Source organism: Grampus griseus (genome assembly GCF_964374135.1).
Source record: "Grampus griseus genome assembly, chromosome: 6".
Lineage (NCBI taxonomy): Eukaryota > Metazoa > Chordata > Mammalia > Artiodactyla > Delphinidae > Grampus > Grampus griseus.
In genome coordinates, this window is record NC_139000.1 from 34,027,216 (window position 1) to 34,053,141 (window position 25,926).

At 46.9% G+C, this 25,926-nt stretch overlaps 1 protein-coding gene across 2 annotated transcripts in view; it reads right to left on the reverse strand.

The window, feature by feature from the left end:
* Positions 1-25,926, reverse strand: part of TMOD1 (tropomodulin 1) — an 86,972-nt gene that overhangs the window by 44,110 nt on the left and 16,936 nt on the right. For both annotated transcript variants that reach the window (XM_082656237.1, XM_082656238.1), the window contains exons 2-3: positions 21,740-21,886; positions 2,654-2,810 (exon numbers count right to left, since the gene is read on the reverse strand). In XM_082656237.1, the coding sequence (XP_082512363.1) occupies positions 2,654-2,810; positions 21,740-21,883 (301 nt within the window). In that variant the 5' untranslated portion in view covers positions 21,884-21,886. The remainder of the gene's footprint in view (positions 1-2,653; positions 2,811-21,739; positions 21,887-25,926) is intronic.

Here is a 25,926-nt window from a genome sequence, read left to right on the forward strand (position 1 = left end):
GCTGGGTTTTGTAGTGCCTGAAATGCTATTTCCCCTCAGCCTAGGCTTGCTCTAGGCCCTGCGTGGGGCAAGTGCTCAGTAGAGCTGGACTGAACGGCCCTGCGTCTGCCTGTTAGAGCTGGAAGGTCTCCTTCCCCAACTCTCTGTTGAGACTGTACTTATTCAATATACATGGACTCCAACAATCATCATGTAAATATTTTATGATGATGATGCTGGTGGTGGTGATGATGATGATAAACCTTTTAGGCTTGTCATAATATGAAAATAGAATAAATTCTAGCTACCCTCCTTGGGTCAGCCTGGTTTTTCATGAGGGCACTCAGGCTTTGGGAGTCTGGAGAGCTGTTCCCGGCTTGGGGCCAGGTCAGCGCTCTGCGAAGGGGAAGCAGGACTGGTTTATATATCACCCAGATTCCCTTCCCCATCCCCCATTTCATCTCCAGCTCCTCCCCTGGGAGGGGGATGGGCACACAAGGGAGCAGATGTCAGTAATGACTCACCAACTGTCCACTCAGGTCTGCTGCTGACTCTCTCACAGCCTTGGTTTCCCCATTTTTCACATGTGTAGTGGGGATAGTGGGAGTTTTAAGGCCCCATGAAATCCAGAGATTTTATTATCTTCACCTGCTGCACAGAAATCACTCCTCATGGTACAAGTACCTTGCTTAAAACCATCTTGTGCCTACGCTCTCAGCCAGGCACCCCCAGCCCTTAGGGTCAAGGGCCCCTTCCCCTGCTGCCAGCGCCAGGGTGCCTCAGACCACACAATTCTTCCAAAGCTCTGTAATCCAGATGTCTCCTGGGCTTCCCTGACCTTCCAAGTTTTCAGTAAAATCTGGACTGAGCTTCAATTCCAGGCGCTGGGATGGCTAGAAGCCCTCCCTGAAAGGCCCACACCTGCTTGCTCTTCCATTTTGTTATTTATCAGGCAGCTGCTCTGTGCAGCATTGTGCTACTACAACAGGGACACAGAAATCAATGCCACAGACCTTGGCTCATCATGTCGACATTCTCGGGGGTGAGGAGAATGGAAGAGGTGGAGCACAGACAATTAATTACCCCATTAATTAATTAGAATTAATGCTTTCAGTCAACAAATACTTTACTAGGTGCCTACTGCATGCTAGGGTTTTTGAGGTATAGGGATATAACGATGAACTAGATAGATGTGGTACTTGTACCCATGGAGTTTATATTTGAAGGAAAAAGCCTATAAGATCCATTATGCATATATTTAATTTGAACTCATTCATTCATTCAACACCTCTCTCCTGAGCCCTACTGTACACTAGGCCCTGTGCTGGGTGCTGGGGGAACTGTGTAAGCAAAAGCAGCTGAGTCCCTGCCTCATGGAGCTTACAGGCCAGTGTAAATAAACACATAATGATAAAATAAGAATTGCTCTGAAGAACACACACAGGCTCCCGAGATGGAGAATAACCAAGGGGGAGTTGAAGGGATGGAATGTCCTAAACAGTGTAGACCGGAAAGGCTTTCCTGAAAGAGGAGACAGTACGGTTGAGACCGAAAGGGTAATAATAGCTAATATTGACATAGCATTCAGGATGCACCGGGTGCTGTTTTAAGTGCTTTATATAGATCTTAACTCAATCTTCGTAACTCCCTCAGAAGGCTGGTAATATTCATCAACCCCATTTTACAGACGAGGAAGTGGAGGCACAGCAGGTTTAAAAATGTACTCGAGGGAATTCCCTTGCAGTCCAGTGGTTAAGACTCTGCACTTCCACTGCAGGGGGCACAGGTTAGATCCCTGGTCGGGGACTAAGATCCTGTAAGCCATGTGGCATGGCCAAACAAACAAATGTACTTGAGTTCACACAGCCTAGTAAGGGGTAATGCCAAGACTGTAGCCAAAGTAGACCCAACTCCAGGCTATGCTTCTAACCATTACGCCTCTTACAGAGGAGAGAAGCCAGCCCTGAAGTCAGCTTGGAGGCAGACAGAGGACCAGCATTCCATGCAGAGGGCATACGTGCAAAGGTCCTGAGGTAGGAAAGAGCTTGGAGTGTTTGGGGAAGAGAAAGAGGCCTGTGGGGCAGCAGGGCAGTGAGCAAGGGTGAGCATGGTACCAGAGGACAGAAGGATGATTTGGAGTGAAGGGGAAGTTCTGGAAGAGTTGGATAGTCGGAGTGCCTCTCTGCTCACCGGAGCCTTCTAGATGGCTTGCCTTAGTCTGGGGCAGGGAGTCTTAGAGGGGCAGATGAAGGAAAGGAAGCTGCAGCTGCCAGAGAGAGGAACTTTGGGGAAAAAGAAGGGATAATTAGGGTAGAGACAGGATATCTCTTGTTCCTGGTTTGGAGGGGACAGGCCTTGTTTGGGCTTCATGTCCTGATACCATTTTAATAGTTCCTTCTTTCCCTTTTGACAGTATCAGGTTTGTATGAAAAATAATCAGGACACCCTAGTTAAAGGGAACTTACGGGAGTGTTACGGGTCTGGTTTACCCCAAAACTTCACTAAATCTACCCCATGCGCTGATGCTTTTGGAGTTGGGTTTGTGACTTTGGGCCAGGCAGGGATGAGGGCAAGGAGGTCCAGTCACATCTGGCCCAACACAGGGCCTGGCATACAGCTGCCACTCAATGATCATGGGGAATGACGTACTCAAAAGTGCAACATTGTTCAGTACCTCGCTTCTCCCCTGTGTAGGGGACCAGATCTTCTCGGTCCTTAAACTCCTTTGCTTGCTTTTCCAAGTGATCCAAGAGCTCCTCCCTTTTAAAGGGGCCCGTGGGCGCCTTGGTGGTCTGATCCTTCTGCCTCAGGCCCGCAGGCAGCAGTGCATTCTACAGTGGCAGTTGCGGGGCAGGTGCACAGAGAGAGAGAAAGAGAGAGAGCAGTCAGCTGCTGAAGACTTGCATTCCTCCAGAAACTCATCACTGAAAAACGGGGAGCTCAATCTAAGTCGCTCATTTACATGTAAGGAAACTAACAACATGGGAGGGGCAGAGGCTTGCCCAAGGTCACTGGCAGACAGGGGCAGAGCTAGGCTAGGACTCGGGTCTCTTAACCATACCTGTTTCCCAGCCTCTAACATTGTTTTAAAGGCAAGGGGGTGAGGGGTCAGCTGACCAGGGGCTGAGCACAGCGGAGGGCTCCAAGAGCATCTACTGAGGGAGAAATAGGATTAAGTTGGCGTTTGGCTGCGTGAGGATATTTACAGCCGTTGTGCAGAAAGTGGTTGGGGAGAGAAGCAGCCCAGGGGGTTTGAGTTAGGGCCCTGGATGCAGAATCAGGCAGGAAGAGGCAGACCCAAAAAACAAGCAGAGAAAGCTGGGCAGGACTGCAGGAAGGGCCAGGCATGCTCTCAGGCTGCAGCCCTGGTTGGCCCTACCAGCTGCTTTCTACCCTCCTGACTGTCGTGCTCATGCATGCTGGCTGTTAAATATTTTGAACGTTGCCCGTGGAGATGGGTCTCTCAAGAAAGATAGCATCAACCAATCACTGTGTTCTCTTCTTCAAACATGGACAGGCTTCTAGGTGTGGGCTCACTACTAAAGCAGATTCCTAATCAGGGTGGATTTGAAGCACATGGACTTCACTTTAACTCAGTATTGTAGAGACTCAAAGAAGTTTACGGTTGCCAGGATGCTTAGAGATCATCCAGTGTACACATGCTCCCTTCAAGAGGAAACTGAGGCCAAGAGCAAAGAAAGACTTGCCCCAATCTAGAACCAAAACCAGGGTCCTTCTTCAGATTTGGGGGAAGAGGGCAATCTTCTAGTTAGATCATTGCTCTCTCCCCACTCCCTTTCATTCGGGGAGGTCAGGAGGATATGGGGAAGGCTGATGTGAGCAGAATCTCACCTCACTTCTTGCTGCACCCCCAAAATGGCTAAATTGGAGAGTCGTTCCGTCTCCAATCTTTGTACCAGCAAAATGCATATCTTCACTCACTCACTCACACTTCAAATCCTTTCCTAAAAGCCCCCTCTGAGAGGGGAATACTATTAGCTATATGAAGAGAGCTCTGTGCCTGGGACATAGAAGGACAAAGCTTGGGAGGGAAATGCTACTGTTTGACTGCAGTATGATTTTTTTTGTTGTTTTTTGTTCTTTTTACAAGATAGTTTACCACTGTGCTGTTCCACTAAGAGTGGTGGGTGCAAGATCAGGAGACTGGAGTGTGAGCCCAACTCCGGGAGAGCTGAGGTGAGCAGGGCCTCGCACAGTGATCGATACACACAGGGGCTCGCAGAGGGGGTCTGGTGTATGTGCAAATGCATTTAGGCCACAAGTCAGGAGGGACATTTGGGAGTTGGGGCACATTATGAGAGGACGGCCAATAGGTAGAAAATCAAGCCGTGACGGATTTGTGGATGAGTGTCAAAGACATACGTGGTGCCACAGATACCCTAGTTTTCCTTAAGCAGCAGTCCTCAGACACTGTCCACCGTGATATGAAGGATGGCTGATGGTCCACAGATGAGCCACATTTCCACAGGTATGTCCCAGGTGAGACAGGATTTCCTGTGGCTACTAGTGTGTGTCCATTCAGTGAAAGTACATCTACCGTAGCCCAGTTGAGTGAGGGCACAGCCTAAATGTCGGCAAATGTCCATCTGTGATTACCCACCATAAGTAATCAAATTCTTTGTGACACGCCAGCATGTCACAGTTACCCCACACCAGGCTTAAGCCCTGACTTGGAGTAATGATGTCTCCAGCAACATGATCTTGGGCAAGCCTCACCATTTCTCCGTTTCTCTGGCTATAAAATGTGAATAATAACAGTCACTCTCTCAGAATTGTTGAGAAAAGTAAATTAGATAGTGCAGAAGGGTGCTTAGCACAGTGTCTGATACAGTGAGCACATAAATTATTATTGACTATTGCTGCTGTTCTAAAATCAGATAAAATACCTTATACCAGGAGGTTGGTTACCCAAATATGTATGTTGGACAGGGGATGTGTTATCCCAATATATCTTAAAATTCAAAAAAGGAACACATACAAATATAAAATGAATTAAGCATGGAAAGCAAGTGCTTTCCCAATGATCCCCACAGGGAAGACCTGAGAGATTTTTGTCACCATAAAGGATTTTGATGGCAGTGAGGTGCTGGGGCACATTCTGCCTTCCGAAAGGCTCGGTATTGTGATGGGAGAAACCCATGATGCTGTAACTGAGGGGAAAAGGGTTTGCAAACTCACATCTCGTTTTGAATAGATGTGATAGAGGCCACTGATTCAAAGTAGGGTTTTTCACATTTTTTTCTTTTTTTGTATATACATGAGATAATGGATGGTCACTAAACTGGTAATCATTTCATGATGTATGTAAGTCAAGTCTTTATGCTGTACACCTTAAACGTCTACCATGCTGTATGCCAATTATATCTCAATAAAACTGGGGGCGGGGAAAGTAGGGTTTTCAATGTCAGCACGAGAGGTATTTGGGGCTGGATGATCCCTTGTCATGTGGCTTGTTCTGTGCATTCGTGGCTGGCTAGCAGCATCTCTGTCCTCTGTCTAATGGATGCTGGTAGCACCATCCCCCTCCTAAGCTGTGACAGCCAAAATGTCTCCAAATATCGCCAGAGATCCCTGGTAGGGGTGCAAAATCGCCCGATTGAGAACCATTTCAGTGTTAAAACTGAAGCCCATATCATTCTAATAGGGGAGTGAAGATGTTTTTAATGTATTTTAAAAATATTACTTAGATGTCATATTAAAATATAGTTTCATTTATCTTTATTGAAAGCAGTTGACTTTTAAAAAACAAAAACGTGTAAGGCCTTTTCTAACAATTCTTAGCTTATTGGATTTTTAAAGTAAATACTGAGAGTACCAGCCTCATTAGGAGTTTATTTTCATTCTATCAAATGGTGCGTCTAGTGAACTAGAACGTGATTTTCAATTAAAACCAGACAGTTGTATATTTTTTAAACTCATGATTATTTATCATTTTAACTTGTTTTTAAAAACAGCATATGAACTCACATGATATACAAGAATTAACTCAAAATAAATCAAAGACCTAAATGTAAGAGCTAAAACTATAAAACTTTTGGAAGAAAACATAGGCATAAATCTCTGTGACCTGGATTAAGCAATGGTTTCTTAGATATGATACTAAAACAATAAGCAACAAAAGAAAAAAATAAATAAATTGGACTTCATCAAACTTGAAAATGTTTGTGCTTCAAAGGAAACTGTGAAGTAAAAAGACAACCCACAGTTTGGGAGAAAGTTTTTGCAAATCATATATTTGAGAAGGATCGAGTATGCAGAATACTTAAAGATCTCCTAAACTCAAAATATATAAGACAAACAACAGAATATAAAAATGGGCAATGGATCTGAATAGACATTTCTCCAAAGAAGATATAAAAATGGCCAGTAAGCACATGAAAAGCTGCTCAACATCATTAACCATCAAGGAAACACAAATTAAACCCAGGGTGAGATACTACTTCACACCCATTAGGATGGCTATAATAAAAAAGACGAGTAAAAACAAGTGTTGGTGAGAATGTGGAGACATTGAAACACTCATATGCTGCTGATGGGAATGTAAAATGGTACAGCCCCTTTGGAAAACAGTCTGGCAGTTTCTCAAAAGATTAAAAGAGTTATCATATGAGACAGCAATTCCACTCCTAGGTATATACCCAAGAGAAATAAAAGAATATGTTGACACAAAAACTTATACATGAACGTTCATAGTCATAATAGCCCAAACGTGGAAACAACTCAAATGTCTATCAAGTGACAAATGGATAAATAAAGTGTGGTATATCCATACAACAGAATACTATTTGGCAACAAAAAGAAATGAAGTACTGGTGCGTGCTACGTCACAGATGAAACCTTGAAAACATCATGCTAAGTGAAAGAAGCCAGTCACAAAGGACTACATAGTGTCTGATTCCATTTATATGATATGTCCAGAGAACAGTCACATCTGTAGAGACAGAAAGTAGATTAATGGTTGCCTAGAGCTGAGGAGGAAGGTGAGAAATGCGGAGTGACAGCTAATGGGAACAGGTTTCTTTTTGAGGTGATGAAAATGTTCTAAAATTGACTATGGTGATTGTTGCATAACTCTGTGAATATACTAAGAAACACTGAATTATATACTTTAAATGGGTGAATTTTATGAATTTTACATCTCAAAAAAGGCGTTATTAAAAATGGACTATGGGGCTTCCCTGGTGGCGCAGTGGTTGGGAGTCTGCCTGCCAATGCAGGGGACACGGGTTCAAGCCCTGGTCCAGGAGGATCCCACATGCCGCGGAGCAACTGAGCCCATGTGCTACAACTACTGAGCCTGTGAGCCACAACTACTGAGCCCACATGCTGCAACTGCTGAGGCCCGTGCGCCTAGAGCCCGTGCTCTTCAACAAGAGAGGCCACCGCAATGAGAAGCCCGCGCACCACAATGAAGAGCGGCCCCTGCTCACCGCAACTAGAGAATGCCCGCGAGCAGCAATGAAGACCCAACGCAGCCAAAAATAAATAAATTAAAAATAAATAAATTTTTTAAAAATGGACTATGTTAGTGAGGGGAAAATTACAAAAATGGCCAATGCAATAAATTAAATGCCCATGGAATGCTGAGAACACAGGCTCTTCGTGTGTCAGTGGCCAAAAATGATGCTGAGATTGGGCAGGCTAGAGCTGGCCAGATTTAATATGGTGTCTTGTTTTACAGAGCAAGGTGCCATATTATGTAAATTCATCATGGAGCAGTTAAATGTATAAGAAAATGCTGCCTTGGATGACTATTAGAACCTGAAACTGACTCTCAGACCCAGCCTACCCAGTTGGTGAGGAAAGAGTTCCCACAACCATTTTGGTGTCACCTTCGACCAGGACAGTATTTGTTGAACATGTATGTGTAGAAATGTATCTTTCATTCCTTCATTTCTTATTCGTGCAACAAACATCCATGGAGTGACTATTATGTGTCCAGGCAGTGTGCTAAGACCAGGACCCCACCAAGGGCTCTCTAATTTGGAATAACTGAGGAGACAGAAGGTAAATGGGGGAAGCAGAGTAAACTGAGAGAAAAGTCTCAATTATAGCACGTGTGGAAAACAATGTATTGTTTTAGTTTTTAAGGTTAATCAAGATCCTAAAGTGGGGTCCACTTTACTGAATAGCAAAGAATAGTCGATAACTAGCCTCTACATTCCTGTAAAGGTCGTATACGTCCATGATGCCCGCTGGTAATTGGAACGATCTAAACTTTAAGGCACTTAAGTCTCATTCTCCTAATCTTAATGTCTGCACAGGGTAAATTTGCTGGGCACGTGCTTTCTTTATATTTAGTTCAAAGCATCAGTCTGCTCCTCCAAGGCAGATATCGCTTCTGCATGAGGGGAATCTGTATTTACACACACACATCACATGGACATCTTCACTCCAAAGACCGGTGGGTTACGGGTGAGATTTGCTTTAGGAGACAGCTTTGGTACAATATATATGACTTGGTCCTTACTTACAATTGGAAATTTACTTGTGTGAGGAGGGCAGTGACTAATGCCTGGGCGATCTCCTTATTATAGCCTAACAGGAAAGTTAGTGTTAGTTTTAAGGAGGAAGAATTTCTAGACACTCTCTGATCTTAGCCTAAATATAAAATTATAGCTGTTATGCGCTTGGGAGTGGGGAGGACTGTGGCACATTGGAGCTAATTACTGCCGTGTAAGAATGTGGGTGGTGTTCTTAGATCTGCTCAACTTTATGTGAAAGCTCTTGATTTTTAAACATTGACACATGATCCAAATATTTTAAGAACAATGTTCAGACCAAATAAAACACAGATGCAGGCCAGTTTCAGCCCATGGGCTGCCACTTTGCCATCTCTGATTGGAGGTTCCTATCAGACTAAAATTCCAGGTAGAGAAAGTCAAGATACTCATTCATTTATTCCACACATGATCACTGAATGTCTTGCTCCTTTCAGGCTCTGGGCCAGAGGAAGAAAGAGGTTGTATACATGGGTTTTTAATTTAGAGGTTTAAAAAAAAAATTAAAAACGAATCAAAAGTTTAATATGTTCTTGGAAATAATCACAGAGGGAAAAACTAGGCAATCTCTTCCTGTAGTTCCCTACTTGTGGTTTTTTAAATGGTGACTTCCTTTTAATGTTGTAAAATTAAAACTTGGATGTGCAGCCTGACAGGTTAACATCTTAGTCTAATTTTCTCACCCAAGCTCTGGAGTCCAGCTGCCCACAGGACAATGAAAACTGACAAATCCTCAACTGCGTTGTTAGGAGCTCTAACACCCTGCAAACAGGTGAAGTAAAGGCCAAATATTAAGCATCTGCACAATTATCACTATAATTATCTAATTATAGATAGCTGGCGCTATGAGAGACTCCATCCTGGCTAGAACTACTGCGGGCTGGGTTAGAAGTACACACACAAGCAACACATACACACACATACACATACACATACAATGTATTAAAAGGATCATAGACTCCTGGCAGCTCAGAGCTGCAAAGCCCTGAGACAGCCTCTGGGCCAATTCTTTCATTTTCAGTTGGGGAAACTGAGGCAAGGGAAACTGAAGTCACTGCCCAAAGTCACACAGCTTGTTAGCCACACAGCCAGGAAGCCTGAGCTGATATATAGGTGACACTGCACATAATTAGCTTCTCAAGGATCAGTATGACTGTCTTCAGACTAGTGGCTTAGCATATATACAACGTCCTTTAACCTGGTTCTTCACAGTGACAAAAAACAAGGAATTTTATCACTTTTCCCCCATAAATCAACTACGTTTAAGAACAAGGGAATGTACAATGTGTCCCCCTCCTTGGGCTGGGCTCCAGGAGTCCTGGGTTTCTGTTCTGTGACTGAACCATACACAGCCCCCTGGAAGAGGGTGGACCGCGCTCTTTATCGGGTATTGGCAGCGAGGGCCGGGGAGGCAAGGGCCTTGCCTGAGGTCACACGTGGACCGAGAGCCCAGGCTCCTGAGTTCCAAGCCCCAGAAAGCTTTCCATCCCACCCGGCTGCCTTCCTCTAAGAACGGATCCTGGAAACCAGATGTGGCCCCGTGTGAGAACCAGGCTCCCTCTCCGGAGTGCACCTCTTTATCACACTGGTCTCCATTTACAGGTGGAGAAACTGAGGCACGGAGGCATGGAGTTACTGTCCTGGGTAAGAGTGAAGCCCAGGAGGTAGATTTCTCAGAATCCCCACTGAGAAATTTCTCTCTCGCTCCTGCTTCAAACGACCTCAGCATGCCCCAGACACCCGCCCTTTCCCCCGTCCACCACAGCAGCAGTCCGAATATTGAACAGGCCAGTCAGCCATCCAGTTACCTTTTACAAGGTATTTGACCCAAATGCTTTTTTTTCAAGTGGCCTTGAGGACTTTTATTTTCCAATTATCTTTCAGGTCTGATTCCCCTTGTGTAAAGCGTGGCCCTCCAGTGCCTCGGGGCTCGTCAGGAGACAGAGCGCCCGGCCTCTGCCCCGTTCACCAGCAGCTTCCAGATCCCAGTAGAGGTCACTCAGTGGGGCTTCAGCAGAGCTTTCTTGTCACATATGGCAGAACCTAGCCTGAGAGCACAGCACTCGTGCTTCGGTCACAGACGGGACAAGCGGGTCCAGACCTCTAATAAGCCCCCTTTCTCCGTACATTCCCCACCCATCCACCCGCCCAAAGCACTCTGGACCTCCTCCTCTTCTCTTCCTGTTCTCTCCAGGAAGAGCCAGGCCTTTGCCTCAGCCACCATGACCCCGCTGCAGGACTGGTGAAGCCCAGGAGCCAGCACACCCCCCAGACAGCTTTACAGGGCATTCGTGCTGACATCCAAAGGCTCCCTCGTAGCCCAAGCCCAGTAGTTGTTCATGGTGGAACCTATCGCTCTGCTGTTCATGGCACAAGGTGAGGCCAAACCTTCCCTTCCGGGCGTTCTCCTAATCCTCCTTTTCTGCCTCATGTACAAGGAAAATGTTCCACGTTCCCTGCTGTGCGGGGCACCCTGAGACAATGAATGAGTGATTGCGCTCCACAGGGGCCCAAGAGAGGGAGACATGCCCAAGTGTGAGCAGCTTACTCTACCCGGGCTTCCTGGAGGCGGTGGCTCCTGAGCTGAGTGAGTCCCAGGGCACTAGGCAGGACAGCCGGGTAAGAGAAGAGAGGAGAGGGATGTTACCGGGGGATAGCACCGCGGAGACAGAGGCTTGGCAGGATGAGGGGGCGTGGCTCGCCAGGGGAAGGAGTCTGAGGCTGCAGGGTTTGGAAACGTCTCCATCCGAGGGGAACCGGCCTAGTTCAAGCTGTGCTGTCTCTTGCTGGGACCATCAGAGTAGCCTCAGGCTGGCCTCCCTGCCACTGGCCTCTCCATCTGCACTCCCTTCCCCTTCTATCAGCCAGACGGACCGCACCAACTGGCGCATCTGACAGGGTCACTCCCCAACACACTCACAAACGCTCAGCACCTCTACTAACCCACAGAATCATGACTAAATTCATCAGCCAGACATGGAGAGCTTTTCGTGATTTGACCTCAACCTACTCCAGCCTCCCGATCTTCTCATCTTTAAGTATTCCATGTTCCAGCCACTCCAGGCTGCTCCGCATTCCGCAGCCCTGCCCCACACCCTCACCCTGCCAGGGCATTGCTCAGGCTGTGCTCTCTGCCTGGAATTCCATCCCTCCTCCCCTCCCTGCATACACCCTTCAAAGCCCTTCCCTTGGGCACCCTGTCCAGCCTTTGCTGTGCTCCCGGCACTGATCTGGTGATTCTCTTTCCAAACACCCTGAGGCATCTTGCCAATTCTTATATAATGTTCCTTCTAATTTGTCTTGGAGCACATTTATGCGGTATCCCTCTCCCCAGGGAGACTGAATGCCCCTCAAAGGCCAGCTGGGACGTATCCTAGTCATCTCTGAATCCCCAGCCCCAAGCAGTGAGCGCTAATGTGTTCTGAATTGTCCAGAATCACACAGCACTGATGCTCCAGCGGGGAAAAGATGGTATTTCTTGGACACCCTTCAAGTCAGCATCACACCTGCTGCCCTGAGCTGTCTGCTGGGCACCCAGCTGCTGCCCCAAGCAGGTCTGGGGAAGGGGATGCATTATGAAGGGTGCTAGAGTGTGGGTGCCCACCATGGGACCAGAGTTTACTGATGGAGATTTTGGAAAATGCCAAGCTAGAGAGTAAGGCCTTTGTAATGTTTCCTTTGGGGATCTGGATTTAAATTCCTAGCAACTCCTCTCACTCCTCCTCAGAACTTTTGGCAGAGCAGAACATCAGGTCATCAGACTGGCAAACCCATAGTTACAGACTTCAAATTGTCACCAATATCATATCTCCCCTTCTCCAGTGATAAAAGCACTCCACCCTTAGCTGAGCACATGGCCACTTAGATTAAGGACTACTTTTCCCAGGCTCCCTTGCAGCTAGGTTGGGTCATGGTATGAGAACTGTCCAGTGGCAACTTCCAGTAACTTTCCTTAAAAGGTACTTGAAAAATGGCTTTTCTCCTTTTCTCCACCCCCACCCCTTTTCTTCTATTCTAATGCCTGGAATGCAGCTATCCTGGCCACCACCTTGGATCGTGAGGATGAGGGCTACACCTTAGTGATGGCAAGGACATGAGCTGAATGGAACCTGGGACTCTGGGATGTTTGGGGAGCTAAGCTCCCTACCTGCCCTAGACTGCCCACCTCTGGACTTTTATGAGATGAATAAACCACTGCTTACATCATGTTATTTTGAATCTCTATTACTTACAGCTAAACTGCATTCTAACTGACAGCCTGGGTTCTCATCCCAGGGCTTTGAGGCCACAAACAGGGCACTGGCGCTCTCTGACTTTGAATTCCCTTTCTGTAAAATGGTCAAGATCTCCTTTAGCTTGAAACCTCAGAATAAAGCCTTGAACTCTATATTAGAAACAGATTATGACAATCAGTTTTATCACCATAGGGCATAATTGTTCACTTTCATTCAACTGAACAGACACTGAATTATGGGGAGACTCTGTCAGGGCAGCTGCATCTGGTTGTGCAAGTTGTGCACTGGCACAACTCCAAGGGCATTATATGTTCTCTGGTTTATGTGAACAGTGGTTGCTGGAGTTGTGCAGTGCAAAACTTGCACAACTGTACCTGGCTGCCCTATACCTGTGGTGCTACAATGTGGCTCTAAATTGCAAGAACCCTAGATTCTAGTGGGCAAATCATATATTCAGGTTCAACAAACATTTATTAAAAACCTATTATGTGCCAGGCACTGGGCTAGGTACTTTTCATCTATCTATCTAAAAATCTGTCATGTGAACAGAGTAAGAATTGGAAACTGGGAGACCTATAGTCCAATCAGATGCCAAAACTTGGTTTTGTCTGTATATTTGAATGAGCTGCCAACATTTTCAAATAGGAAACTTGTACATAAAAATTCAGATTTCCAGGCTTTCTCTTTTTTAAAATTTTTTAAAATAAATTATTTTATTTATTTATTTTTGGCTGCATTGGGTCTTCGTTGCTGTGCATGGGCTTCCTCTAGTTGCGGTGAGCGGGGGCTACTCTTTGCTGCAGTGTGTGGGCTTCTCATTGCGGTGGCTTCTCTTGTTGCAGAATACAGGCTCTAGGCACACGGGCTTCAGTAGTTGTGGTACGAGGCTCAGTAGTTGTGGCTTGCGGGCTCTAGAGCGCAGGCTCAATAGTTGTGGCACACGGGCTTAGTTGCTCTGTGGCACGTGGGATCTTCCTGGGCCAGGGTTCAAACCCAAGACCCCTGAGTTGGCAGGTGGATTCTCAACCACTGTGCCACCAGGGAAGCCCTCCAGCCTCTCTTGAAAAATTAGATGACGTGGCAATATTGGGCAACAATTGGTGGAGTGGAACAGCAAGTGCCCTTTAGTCAAACACAAACTCTCCCATTTGCCTCAGTCCCCACCACTCCCTCCTGTCTCTGACACAGAGGCCAAGAAACAGTTAACATTTATCACTGGCTCTGTTGTTGCTTTTCTTCTTGGAAGGTGAAGTGGTAAGTGAAAAATTTCTTTCTTATGTCCACATCTCTTTCAAGAGTGGAAAAGTAAAAGATGACCCAAGATGGCCACGTGCCTCACGAAAATTGGTCCATCTTCCTCCCTTCGTTATATTACCTACCTGATGTTGTGGGTGCTGGTTTGCTGCCTCTCAGGTAGAAGGTGTGGCAGTGGGAGAGATGGAGAAGAAACTGGGGGGCGGGTGGGAAGAGAGGGTTAAAACTTTATCTATGGTAATTTGTTTTTTCTTTTTAAGGGTGATCTGAATCAAGTAAGGCAACATTTTTACATTTGTTAAGTTTGGATAGTGGAAACATAGGTGTATTCTGTACTCTATTATATGTTTAACGTATTTCCTATTAAAAATGTCAAAGTCAAAAAGCTGCTGTGCTGGGGGCTTGGAGGGGGAGGGTCAGGAAGGCTTCCCAAGGGAGGGGTGGGGAGGTTGGGCCTTGAGAAATGGGAGGATTCTGACTTGAGAATGAAGGGCTCCAGATCCAAGAGGTCCCCCAGCAGCAGAGGCAGGGAGGAGACGATGGCAGGGCAGGGAGGAGGGCATTCTGGGGAGGCTGGAGGCCGGTCTTGGGGAAGGCAGTGGGGTGGAGAGGTGGTCACGGGGCCAGAAGACAGATGGTGGGATGGGGACTCACTGACACCTGGCCTCACTCGCCCTCACTCCACCAGGCCCATCCTTGGCTCTGTGCACGGCCGGCAGTGTTTCTAAGGATGTGTGCCTATTTTTAGAGCAGAGATTTATTTCTTTCCATTTCAACTGTTTACTTCTGTCCTGGGCTTGTGAATCTGCTGGTTTGTGCTACAAGGGAGAACCACAGCCCTGTGGACCAAACGTGGCTGCTTCCTGCACAGCCAAGAGCATCCTCTGGTTTATAGAATAACATTTGGGCCATGAATATGAAGGATTTTATGATTTTGTAGAGTCAGGTGGGAAGCCATGCAGTGTGACAGGAAGACCCAGGATTTTGTCCTGGTGCTGTGGCTTACTTGCTGTGTGACCTTGAACAAGTCCCTTCCCTTCTCTGGGTTTCAGGGGTTTTTGTTGTTGTTGTTGTACTGATTTTTCATCACTAAAGTGGGGATAGTACTGCTTACCTCAAAGGGTTGGTATGAGGATTTGATGAAATACATAAAGCACTGGGTGAATGACATGTGTGTAGGAGGGACTCTGTAAATCAGGGATTCTTTATCTGTGCCGTGTTTGTATATCCAGGGATAGGGGTGGGGCTCAGATCATGTCTAAGTGTTCCTCTAACTCTGAGATTCTACAGTCCTAGGTTTTCTCCTCCATCATTTCTCCCTGCAGTTCATGGTCCCTTGGTCTCAGAAATTTTGACACATTTTGGGCTGAGGAAGACAGGTCTACCTGAATGCAGCCTATCACCTACCAGCTATGTGATTCTGGGCATCCATTTCCTTTTCTTAAAATGATTTCAACCCCAACCTATGAGGATCAGTTTCATAGGATCCTCGTGGAGGTGTTTTGAGATGATGCCCATAAAACAGCCTAGCACCTGGCATGTCAGACGACCTCAACAGAGAAATAACTGTAGTTTTAAAATTATTATTATTATTATTTCAGGCCTTGCAGGGGCCTGTTGTTTTCCATTGTTGTTTCTATAGTTGTAATGTGTCACAGACTCCCAATAGCAGACTTCAAAATCAACTTGTAAAACCCAATTTCTTTGTCTAAGTTTGGGGTTATCTCTACCATCTTCTCTTGTGTAAATATTTTGACCCTTTTACTGAGACACTAAAAAATATTACTCCTTTTCCTCAAAGCCTCATTAACAAGTAACATTTATAGTGAAATTCTTTGTGCTGGTGGTTTCTTTCTTTTTTTAAGATTTATATTTATGGTGAAAATAACATAACAACTCCAAGAGAAACTGAATTAGAAAAAAGTAATTTGCTGGTAATTCCCCAGCTTTGTTCTCCAAGTTGCCTTCCAGGTCCTCCCACACACACTCACAGGAGGTGGTAGTTAACAGCACAGGCTACTGGGTCTGACTCTCTGGGCTGGAATCCCAGCTCCTGGGCAGGCTACTTCATCCCTCTAAGCCTCAGTTTCCCCATCTTTAAAATGGAGCTGATAACCAAACCTCTCAGAGGACTAAAGAAGATAATCCATGCAGGGCTTTGTCCCAGTAAATGTCAACTATCTATTGATGCTATAAGAGCTCACACACTGTACCCTGCCCAAGTCACAGTGTGACTTGTCATTCTCAAACATCGCTGTACGTTGACCGTTTTCCCTGTTGCCTGGTACAAAGGCAATCTGAACCGAGGAGCTGGCTCAGCTTCAGAGCAGCATGCACTTAACTCCAGAGAGACGAGAAAGGGCAGATCCCCTTGGGGAATCAGTCAACAGCAGATACTTTTAGCACATGGAGCATTCCTCTCCCGTGGGAGTCCAAGTGCAACAATCTCATGATAAGCTTGAGTTTTTCCAGGACGCAGACTAAGAGAGAGAAAGTTTTGGGGACTTTTTTTTTTTTTTTTTTTACTGTGCCCAAGTTTGGAATCCTCTGCTGCAAACAAAGCAGCTTTCCAACTCTGTGTACTCTACTGTGTCACATGACACTGGGGCTTAACAACTGCATCACTGAAAACATAGCCTCCTGAAACATTACCTGTTAGCTGAATTCAGGTCATAAGGTTGCCAGGAACTGCTCATAAAATCAGAGACAGTTAGAGCTGGAGGGGGTGTCAGAGGGCATCTAGGCCCACTGTGTCCATTTTGCAGATAGGGAAACTGAGATCCAAAGAGGGAAAAGCACTTGCCAACGTTGGGGGCAGAGCCAAGATTGAATAAGGACCTCTGCATCTCAGACTGTTTCTAGGAAGAAAAGGGGATAATTTTTCATACACCACCTTCCCCAACTACAAAACCAGAGCACATCCGTGGCTCAAACTATCTTCCTGAAGACTCCAGTGAAGCCTTATAGCGGTGTGACTAAGACGTGAACTTTTAGAGCCGTGTCATGGCTCTGCCACTGCCTCATTTCAGTTTCCTGGACAAGTTACTTCACCTCTCAGTTTTCTCATCCGTAAAATGGGCAGGATAACAGTGCCTGCACCATAGGATTAGGATGACGGTTGAATGAATTAATATTTTCAAAGTGCCTAGAACAGCGTCTGCACATAAAAAGTGCCGTATAAGTACTTGTTAAACCAGAATGAAAACAGGAGGAGTACAGGGTATAAGAGAGAGGGCAGCGGGCCCGGGCTGGCTCTGCTCGGGCCTGTGACCACAGCAAGTTCCTTCCCCTCTCTGGGCTCAGTTTCTGCTCTGTAAGTTGGATGGCTGGACACCTGCCGGTCTCTGCATCCCCTCCGGGCCAGAGTCTCGGAGGCCCCTCCTGGTCTGCATACCTTTGACCTCTCCCTGTGCTGTGATTTCAGAACATGGGCTGAGGGTAGGTGAAACTCGAGCTGGAATGTTTGTGCTCTCAGAAAGAATGGAGCCCCACTAGATCTTTTCAAAACTCCCATCCTGACTTGCAAATCAGGTAACAGAGACATCTCAGTGAAGGGCTAATTGTTAGATGGGGACAAAAACCCCGCTGGTCTCCGTTATCTCCTATCCTTGCTCCGATTTCTCTTCTCTTTTTCTTGAACTTAGAGAGAAAGGGGGCTTTGAAAATGTCCATTTGAAGCCACAATGCTACGAGGATCACAGGTCTCGGATTGCCCAACCCTACTCTGAAATTCAAGTGCACTTGTACCTTCCTCCTGCCAGAGGGGGAGGTGCCACACTTTGGAGTCTGTGTGAAATCTGAGTCTCCATGCCCTGGTCCTGTGACGCTGAGCAAGTCAGTCAGCTCTCTGCACCTCACCGGCTTCTCCAGCCCTCCAGTGTTCACACGCATACCTTCCTGTTAATCACCGGTGAGAAGGGCTCAGGGCAGCTGGCTGTGTGACGGTACAGAGGCCCTGGGAATCTGCTGCTAGAGCCAGACACCCTGATATTAGGGGTGAGGCCATTTGCCAGTTTAGAAGTGAAATGGAGCTCCTAGCTGGGGCTCAAGCAGTCCTTAGGGGCTCCACTCCCGGCTCTGAGAGGGCTCCTCCACCTGCCCCCTTCCCACTCCCAGGTCTGTTGCCTGGCTCTGACCCTTGTCATCACCTACCCAATTTGTAGCCACAGCCTAATCTAAACTCACCCCCATCCAGGGGCTCAGGGCAACTCCAACAGCCCCAAGGTCAGAGGCAGCAGGCTCTGGGGGCCCCTGGGAGTCTGTGCTTCACCCTGAAAACAGCAAAGATTCTGCAAGATGGCAGAAGGGTTGTGGAGAGGGGCAGGGGCCCTTCCTTATCTTCAGGAAAGATCTCTGTCACTACCATGGGAGCCCCTCCACCTCTCACCCATCTCCCCAGCCTCTCCTCTGGTCCATCTGTCCTTAGTCAGCAAGTCCACTGACTCTCTGCCTTCGGGACTCCCTGGGCCTGCTGAGAAAAGTCCAAACTCTTTAGTCTTCCTTGCACCCCTCTGCCCCCATATCTAGCCCAAACCCCCTTCCAGGCTCAGCGAGCCCTCCACAGAAACCACGCCTAAACTCCCCATCCCCAATTACTTGCTGTACATGAGCCTTTGCTCGTGACCTTCACTCAGCATAGAATTCTTTGTTTTTATTCTTGACTTTGAAAAATCCAGGACCCAGTCCCAGTATCACCTATTCTGTGAAGCCTCCCACCAAAAAGAATTAATCCTCTCCCTGAGTGCTCCCACTTAGGACACGGTTTATTATGCCCGCTCCCCACCGGATGGAGGGCCTGAAGGGCAGAATCCCCGCTAGGCTCCCCTGCTGGTGGCCGCACAGGGGTCGGCGCATGGCAGGTAACTGAGTCATGTTTACTGAATTGACTAGAAGTAGCTACATCCTCCTTCAGTTCTCACTTTTTAAAACTATCTGCTCTTGCAATTCTAGACAACGGTGATCTAGGATAGAATTAGAACAGAATAACTTTATAGCACTAAAGCTAGAAGCTTGATTGTTTCTTCCCTACGTCACTCGTTTTTATGGAAACCCAGGCTAATGGAAAGCGATGGTGCAGGGGAAGGAAGAACCCAAGGCTCTCCCACCAACGCTGTCTTCTAATCAACCCCAGCAGCCTCACCTCAGGGACCTCCTGGCGGGGTCGGGGGTGGGGGACAGCAGGGGTCGTGAATAGCAAGATGAGAGCACATTGCTGGAGGGGCTTGTCACTCTGTGTGGCCTAGGGCCCAGCACCCCTAAACAAGGATTCTGGGTTATCTAGAAAGAAGACATTTAATCAAACCCGGAGATAAGACCAGGTTATAAGCTCATGGAAGCTTAGCTTTGAATGGGACCAAGCAACTCCATTATTTCATGGATGGGGACACTGAAGCTTAGGGATGGACAGCAACTGGCGCAAGGTCACATGAATGTAAGAGACAGGGCCAGGGTTGCACCTGGGACACGTAACCTCTAGTCCTGCGTATTCCCTGCTAACCTACACTCCCTCTACACTAGCTGCAACTACTTAAGGGTTAGTGAAATGGTAGCGTTTTCTTGTATGGATTACTGTTAAACTAGGGTTGAGCAGTGACAGGTTTTTTTTAAAAAGGCATGAAATATCCCATTTTTAATTTAAAAATCTATCAAATGGGAAATTCACTTAATTCAGTAACATTCATTCTCTCCCTTCTCTGAGCTGGGCATTAGCCGGGGTACCTGAAATAGCCACCTCCCTCGGCTCTGCTGACAGCTCCATGGTGACCGGCCAAACCACAGACATGACCAGGGAGCCTCCTGCCTTGTGATGCCATAACCTCACTGCAGAGGCAAATTCTGAGCATTAAACACACTTATATGTGCTACCTGACACATATTCCCCACCATCCTGTGGCAGCTGGCTTGACAGAACGGTGGACTTGGCTTTTGCAGACTCAGTGCAGTACAGATAGGTGGTAATACCCTGCAGGACTGGGGCAAGGGTCTCTAGGAGGCTGTACATGCTCTGAATCAGAGTCCAATATATGGAGCTTCTCCTCCCACGGCCAGGATTCACGGGCCCAGAAAACGGGAGTAGCACCCCTCACTATTACCAGTGGTACCCCTAGTGACCCACTGGCAAAAGTTGTGCATCCTGTTCTTGTGACCTGATGCTCTGCTGGCCTCAAGGTCTTAGTTAGTTCCAAAGGGAGGAATGCTTCCGCTAGGAGACACAGCAGTGATTCCATTGGATTGGAGGTTAAGACTGCCACTTTAGGCTCCTTATGCCTCTGAATGAATAGGCAGAGAGGGAGTTTCTGTACCGGCTGGGGTGATTGGTCCTGGTTACCAAGGGTAAATCAGACTGCTGCTCCACAAGGAAGGTAACGAAGAGTATGTCTGTAATACAGGAGATTCCTTAGGGCTTTCTTAGTATTGCCAGGACCTGCGATTAGAGTCAATGGAAAACTATAACAACTCAATCCAGGCAGGACTACTAATGGTCCAGGCCCTTCAGAACTAGGTTCACTCCGCCAGGCAAAGAACCACACCCAGCTGAGGCTATGGTTGCTGAAGGTGAGGGAAGTACAGAATGGACACCAGCTATGACCACGTGACCAGTTAGAGAAACGAGGACAGTGTGGTCAGGAGTACTTCCTCTGTATTTTTTTATGAACATGTTTGTGTATGTGTGGGTCTATGTATGTGTATTAAGTAAATATCTTTGTTTTCTTCCCTCTCTTATTCTCTTAACATGAAACACAAGATGTATTGGTTTTATATGGTGGTATCTAAGTATTGTTAATTTTACATCATAGTATTAAACTATGGGAGATCAAGGAGAAAGGTAAACATTACTCAAGGACTTTACCTCTTCTTCTGGCAGGTTATACACAGGACAGTTGTGTCATGTTAGGCAGAATTATGACCTTGTTATTGTCTTTATTTGGAGATAAGTATGGTTTAAGGAGATGTGTATGGGTGCCAAGTTGACAAGGAGTGCACTTGTGATGGTTAATTTTATGTCTCAACTTGACAGGGCCATGGGGTGCCCAGATGTTTAGACAATTATTCTGGGTATGTCTGTAAGGGGGTTTCTAGATGAGATTAACATTTGAATTGGTAGACTGAGTAAAGCAGATTGTCCTCCCTAATGTGGGTGGGCCCCACCCAATCAGTTGAAGGTCTGAATACATGTAGAACAAAAAAGCTGATCCTCCTACCAGCAAAGGGGGAATTTCCTTCTGCCTGATTACTTTGAGCTGGGTAAGTGCTTTTGTGTTTTGTTTTTTTTCTTGCCTTTGGACTTGAACTGAAAGCACTGGCTCTTCCTGGGTCTTGAGCCCGCCAGTTATTCGACTGAAACTATACCATCAGCTTTCCTGGTTCCCAGGCCTTTGAACTCAGGCTAGAACTACACTCCCAGCTGTCCTGGGTCTCCAGCTTGCCAACTGCAGATCTTGGAACTTGTCAACCTCAATAATCATGTGAGCCAATTACTTATAATAAATTTCTTTATACATATATATATATATATATGTATATATATATAAAATCTCCTACCTCCTAATGGTTCTGTTTCTCTAGAGAACCCTGACTAATATAACACACACTCACACACGCACCTGCAAGGGCAATGTTACTCCAATGTTATTGTCATAGTGGGAAAGGGGAAGTGGTACTTTAGGAAGTCGGCCTACCCCTCCCCTAGGTGGTAATGGCTGCTGTCCTTGCAACTGTGACAACGTGTCCCCTTTAGTGCCTACTCACATCAGGGTCCAGCTCATCCAGCTCATTTTCCAGGGTCCTCAGCTCTTCTTCTGTAAGGGCTCCAAGGATTTCATCTTCATCCAGGTCACGGTATTTCTCTAGTTCTCGTCTGTACGACATCGTAGAAGAACCTTCTGTTCCCATGACCTACCAGAAAGAGCAAAATCTTAGAAAGACCCTTCTTGGATTTGCTCTCAGAGCAAATAGATGCTTATCACTCACATGGAGCCCTGGGCATGTTTTATGAATTGTCAGGATAATAATTACTATACTGGAATCCTGTATTAAGTTGGACTAATTATCTCATAAACCTTGCAAGGTGAAAGTCCTGAGGGCTTGCAATTTAACGACTTGTAATTGTTGTAATTGGCATGGCCATTAGTTACAAGTAATAGGTGATTATAAATGGCTTACGAGTGCCTGAAAACTATTTTATTCTTCAAATAGTTCTAAAATTTTCTGTACAACCCTCCACCCTTCACCCCACACCCTGATGGAAAACATGAACGCTGGAAATTCTGCCAAGGCTGATCTTAAAAGCAGGGGAAGTGTCAGTGGTTAATTAAGCACCTGCTGCATGCAGGCCCTTCCCCTACAACATCTCATTCAATCCTCACAAGAAGCAGCTGACGGTAACAGCTAACTTTTACTACCATAGGCCAAGCTGTGCGTTAAGTAATTCCCAAGGACATTCTAATTTAACCTCTGAGGTAGGCATTTATCCCCGTCTTGCAGATGAGGACGCTGAGCTTAGAGAGGCTGAGGGACTCACACGAATCACACGACCAAGAGGGGACAGGACCACCATTTGAACCCCAGTCTGCTGGCTTTCCAAGCCCACGTGGCTCTAGCCATTGTATCAGGCACCTTTTCATAGAGTCACCTAACTTCATGGCCAGAAGGAGATCGCCTGGTCCAGACCTCTCACTTCACCCCCCAGGGAGCTGGCCCAGAGGGAGGAAGTGATTGATCGAGGGGGTGGGAGTCCAGGTCTGCCACTTCCCAGCTGCTCTCCTTGCGAGAGGAGGCTACTGCATATTCTCTGTGGCACAGATGACACCTAACACCTGTGTTTGTATCCTGTCTCTGCTACTTCCATAACCATGACACTTTCACACCTGAGAACTCATTCAATCCTGATGCCACACCCTGTAAATTGAATTTTTTAACACCTTTTTATCAACAAAGAAACTGAGGGATGACCTAGGGCTTGACTCAGAACCCCTGTCACCGGACCCCAGTGCTCCCCACTACACCACACTGCCTGTCACCTAACCCGGGAGACACAATGGGGCCCTAAGCCCTTCTGTCCCCCAGCTTGGCTGGAACTGTCTGATAACATGACAAGCCCAGCTCACACATCACCTCCTCTGTGAAGCCTCAGCGTCCCCTCTCTGAGCAAAGTTCATCACGGCCACAGCACTGCACCCACACCTCTGCACGCAGCTCGCACGTCTGCCTCCTGCGGCTTCCTCATGGGCAGGGCCTGGGTTTGCTCCACCCCACTCTCCCGAGGGCCCGACTCAGAGCTGTGCACACAGCAGGAAGTCTTTCACTGAAATGAACCCAATTCCAGTTCTCACCTGCCATTGGTGGTCCAATCAGACCACCTTGAGGACATTCTGGGCTCTTCTCTTGGAAAATGGACAGTGTCAGCTTGCTGCAGAGCTGCTAGAATCTCTGTGTCTAAGCCAGTTCCCACCTGTCCTGCAGCCTATGTGAGCCGAGCGCTCAGCTTTTGTTTCTGAGGCTGACAGGCTAAAGGGTGAGGCAGCAGCTCAGAGCATTTGCAAATGCTGCAGAATGAAATGTGTTATTATGTATAGAGTTGATGTTATGGGTGGAACTGTGTCCCCTCCAAATTCATATAAGTTCTAACCCCCTGTACCTCAGTAACCTAGAACCACATTCCAAGTAAGAATGTGACAGTTAATTGGAAAGAGGGTTGTTGTAGATGTAATTAGTTAAGTTTAGATGTGGTCATGCCAGAGGAGGGGGTCCCTAATCCAATAGGACTGATGTCCTTATAAAGAAGGGAAATTTACACAGGCACACAGGAAGAACACCATGTGAAGATGAAGGTAGAGATGGGGGTGATGCTTCTGCAAGGCAAGGAATACCAAAGATTACCAGCAAACCACCGGGAGCTGGAGTAGAGGCCTGGAACAGACCCTCACAGCCCTTGGAAGGAACCAACCCTACCGATACCTGGATCTTGGACGTCTAGCCTCCAGAACTTTGAGACAAAAATCTCTGCTGTTTGGGGCTTCCCTGGTGGCGCAGTGGTTGAGAGTCCGCCTGCTGATGCAGGGGACACGGGTTCGTGCCCTGGTCCGGGAAGATCCCACATGCCGCGGAGCGGCTGGGCCCGTGAGCCATGGCCGCTGAGCCTGCGCGTCCGGAGCCTGTGCTCCGCAACGGGAGAGGCCACAGAAGTGAGAGGCCCGCGTACCGCAAAAAAAAAAAAAAAAAAAAAAAAAAAAAAAAATCTCTGCTGTTTAAGCCACTCAGTGTGTGGTACTTTGTCACGGCAGCTGTACCAAACTGATACAATCAGTATCACCTTCCTCACAGCGTTTTGTGGTTTTAGACCCCAATGGAAACAAACACAAACAAAACCCGTGGCTCATCTGTGAAATGACTGATGGAGTTTTCCAGAGTAGAGAAAAACAAAACCTAGGAAAAGATAACCAACTTATCAATCAAAAAGCTGGGATTAATTGTTAATTTGAAACAAAGTAATTAAAAATAAACAAGAACCAAAGTGGACTAGGGTACAAGAAAAAGCCTCCATTTCAGAAAGAGAGCAGAGATACACATTATTAATATAAGTGTGTGCATGTGTGGGCCTCTGTGTAGGAGAAATCCGAGTGTGTGACAGCTGGCTTGATAAGAAAGGACTTGCTTCCCAAATACAGAAAAGGCCAGTGCCATCCTTTTCTCTAAGAATGGCTCAGCTTGGTCTGACGTCTTCCTTTGACCAGACCCCAAGAATGCAATGTTCAGACCATAAATGGCCCCCCCACCCCAGCTTGATTCATGTCTATTTACTTCCAAAGAAAGCACAAGCAGCTGACGATGCTCTGGTATAGATGGAAAAAAAAACCTCTGATGGCTCTCAGAGAATAACCTAATTTGGATTTTCCTGAGTGGAGCCGGGAGAGGCCCTGTGGTCTCCATCCCAGGGCCAAGAGGACCCTAGTAAGGGCTCGGAGGCTTCCAGAATCAACTCACAGACACACCTCCGAATTAGCATCTCTCAGATGGGCTGCAAAACACGCTTCTGGTGCTCAAACAGGTCTTGGGTTGTACCAAGTTGCACAGCGCTCTCTACTCTGCCTGACTTCTCAAAACCCTTGGTCTGCTTTCCCACAACGGATGTCAGTCGCCAAGACAGGGAGGGTACAAGCAGAACTTCCCTGTCCTTTGGACCATGAACCCATGTCTCTGAGAAACTGCTCCTGGAAGTGGAATCTCATGGAACGTTTGGAAAACACAGCCTTAGATTCACCTCTGGGTCATATGGAGAGCCATTCAGACTCACACAAGAAGGGGCTGGGGGACAGAACCAGCTGGGACAGGTTTGGAACCCTAGGAGCTTCCCATGCTTGTTACCTTGGCTGGTTGACTCATTTTTCCTAGATGGTTTGCACTAAAACCCTTAGAAAGAGTCATGGACAGACCCTGGAGAAGGGACGAGCCAGTACAAGGGAACAGGGGAGAGAGGAATCCATGTCAAAGCCACCCGGGGGAAAAAACGAGCTGGGAATGAGCAAGAAGAGAGGGGTAGGTGGCAACTATGGGGGCTGCTGGAGGGGGGATGGAGCTGGGTAGCAGGCTACCTCCAGAGATGCCACCCTGAGGGATGCGATCATTACATTTCCTGAAGAAGTCTCCATCTTTGCGCACACAGGAAAGTTAATGTTCCGCTTACACACTCCACGGTGCCGATGAATTTAAAACTCCTATTTCAAAGGATTTAAAAGGCCCTTTCTAATGTCAAGTGTCCTGTGAATATTACAGAGTGATGAGGCATCACATTAAATAAGCTGAGAGGAACGGAGAACTCCTAAGGTAAACTATGAAGCTGTCAGCTTCAAGCCACACTCATCTGCTTGGCTCCCAGGGACAGTTTCTCTAAGGTGAGATTCCTCTCCTATGGTCAGTGATGTGGAAGAACTGGAGGT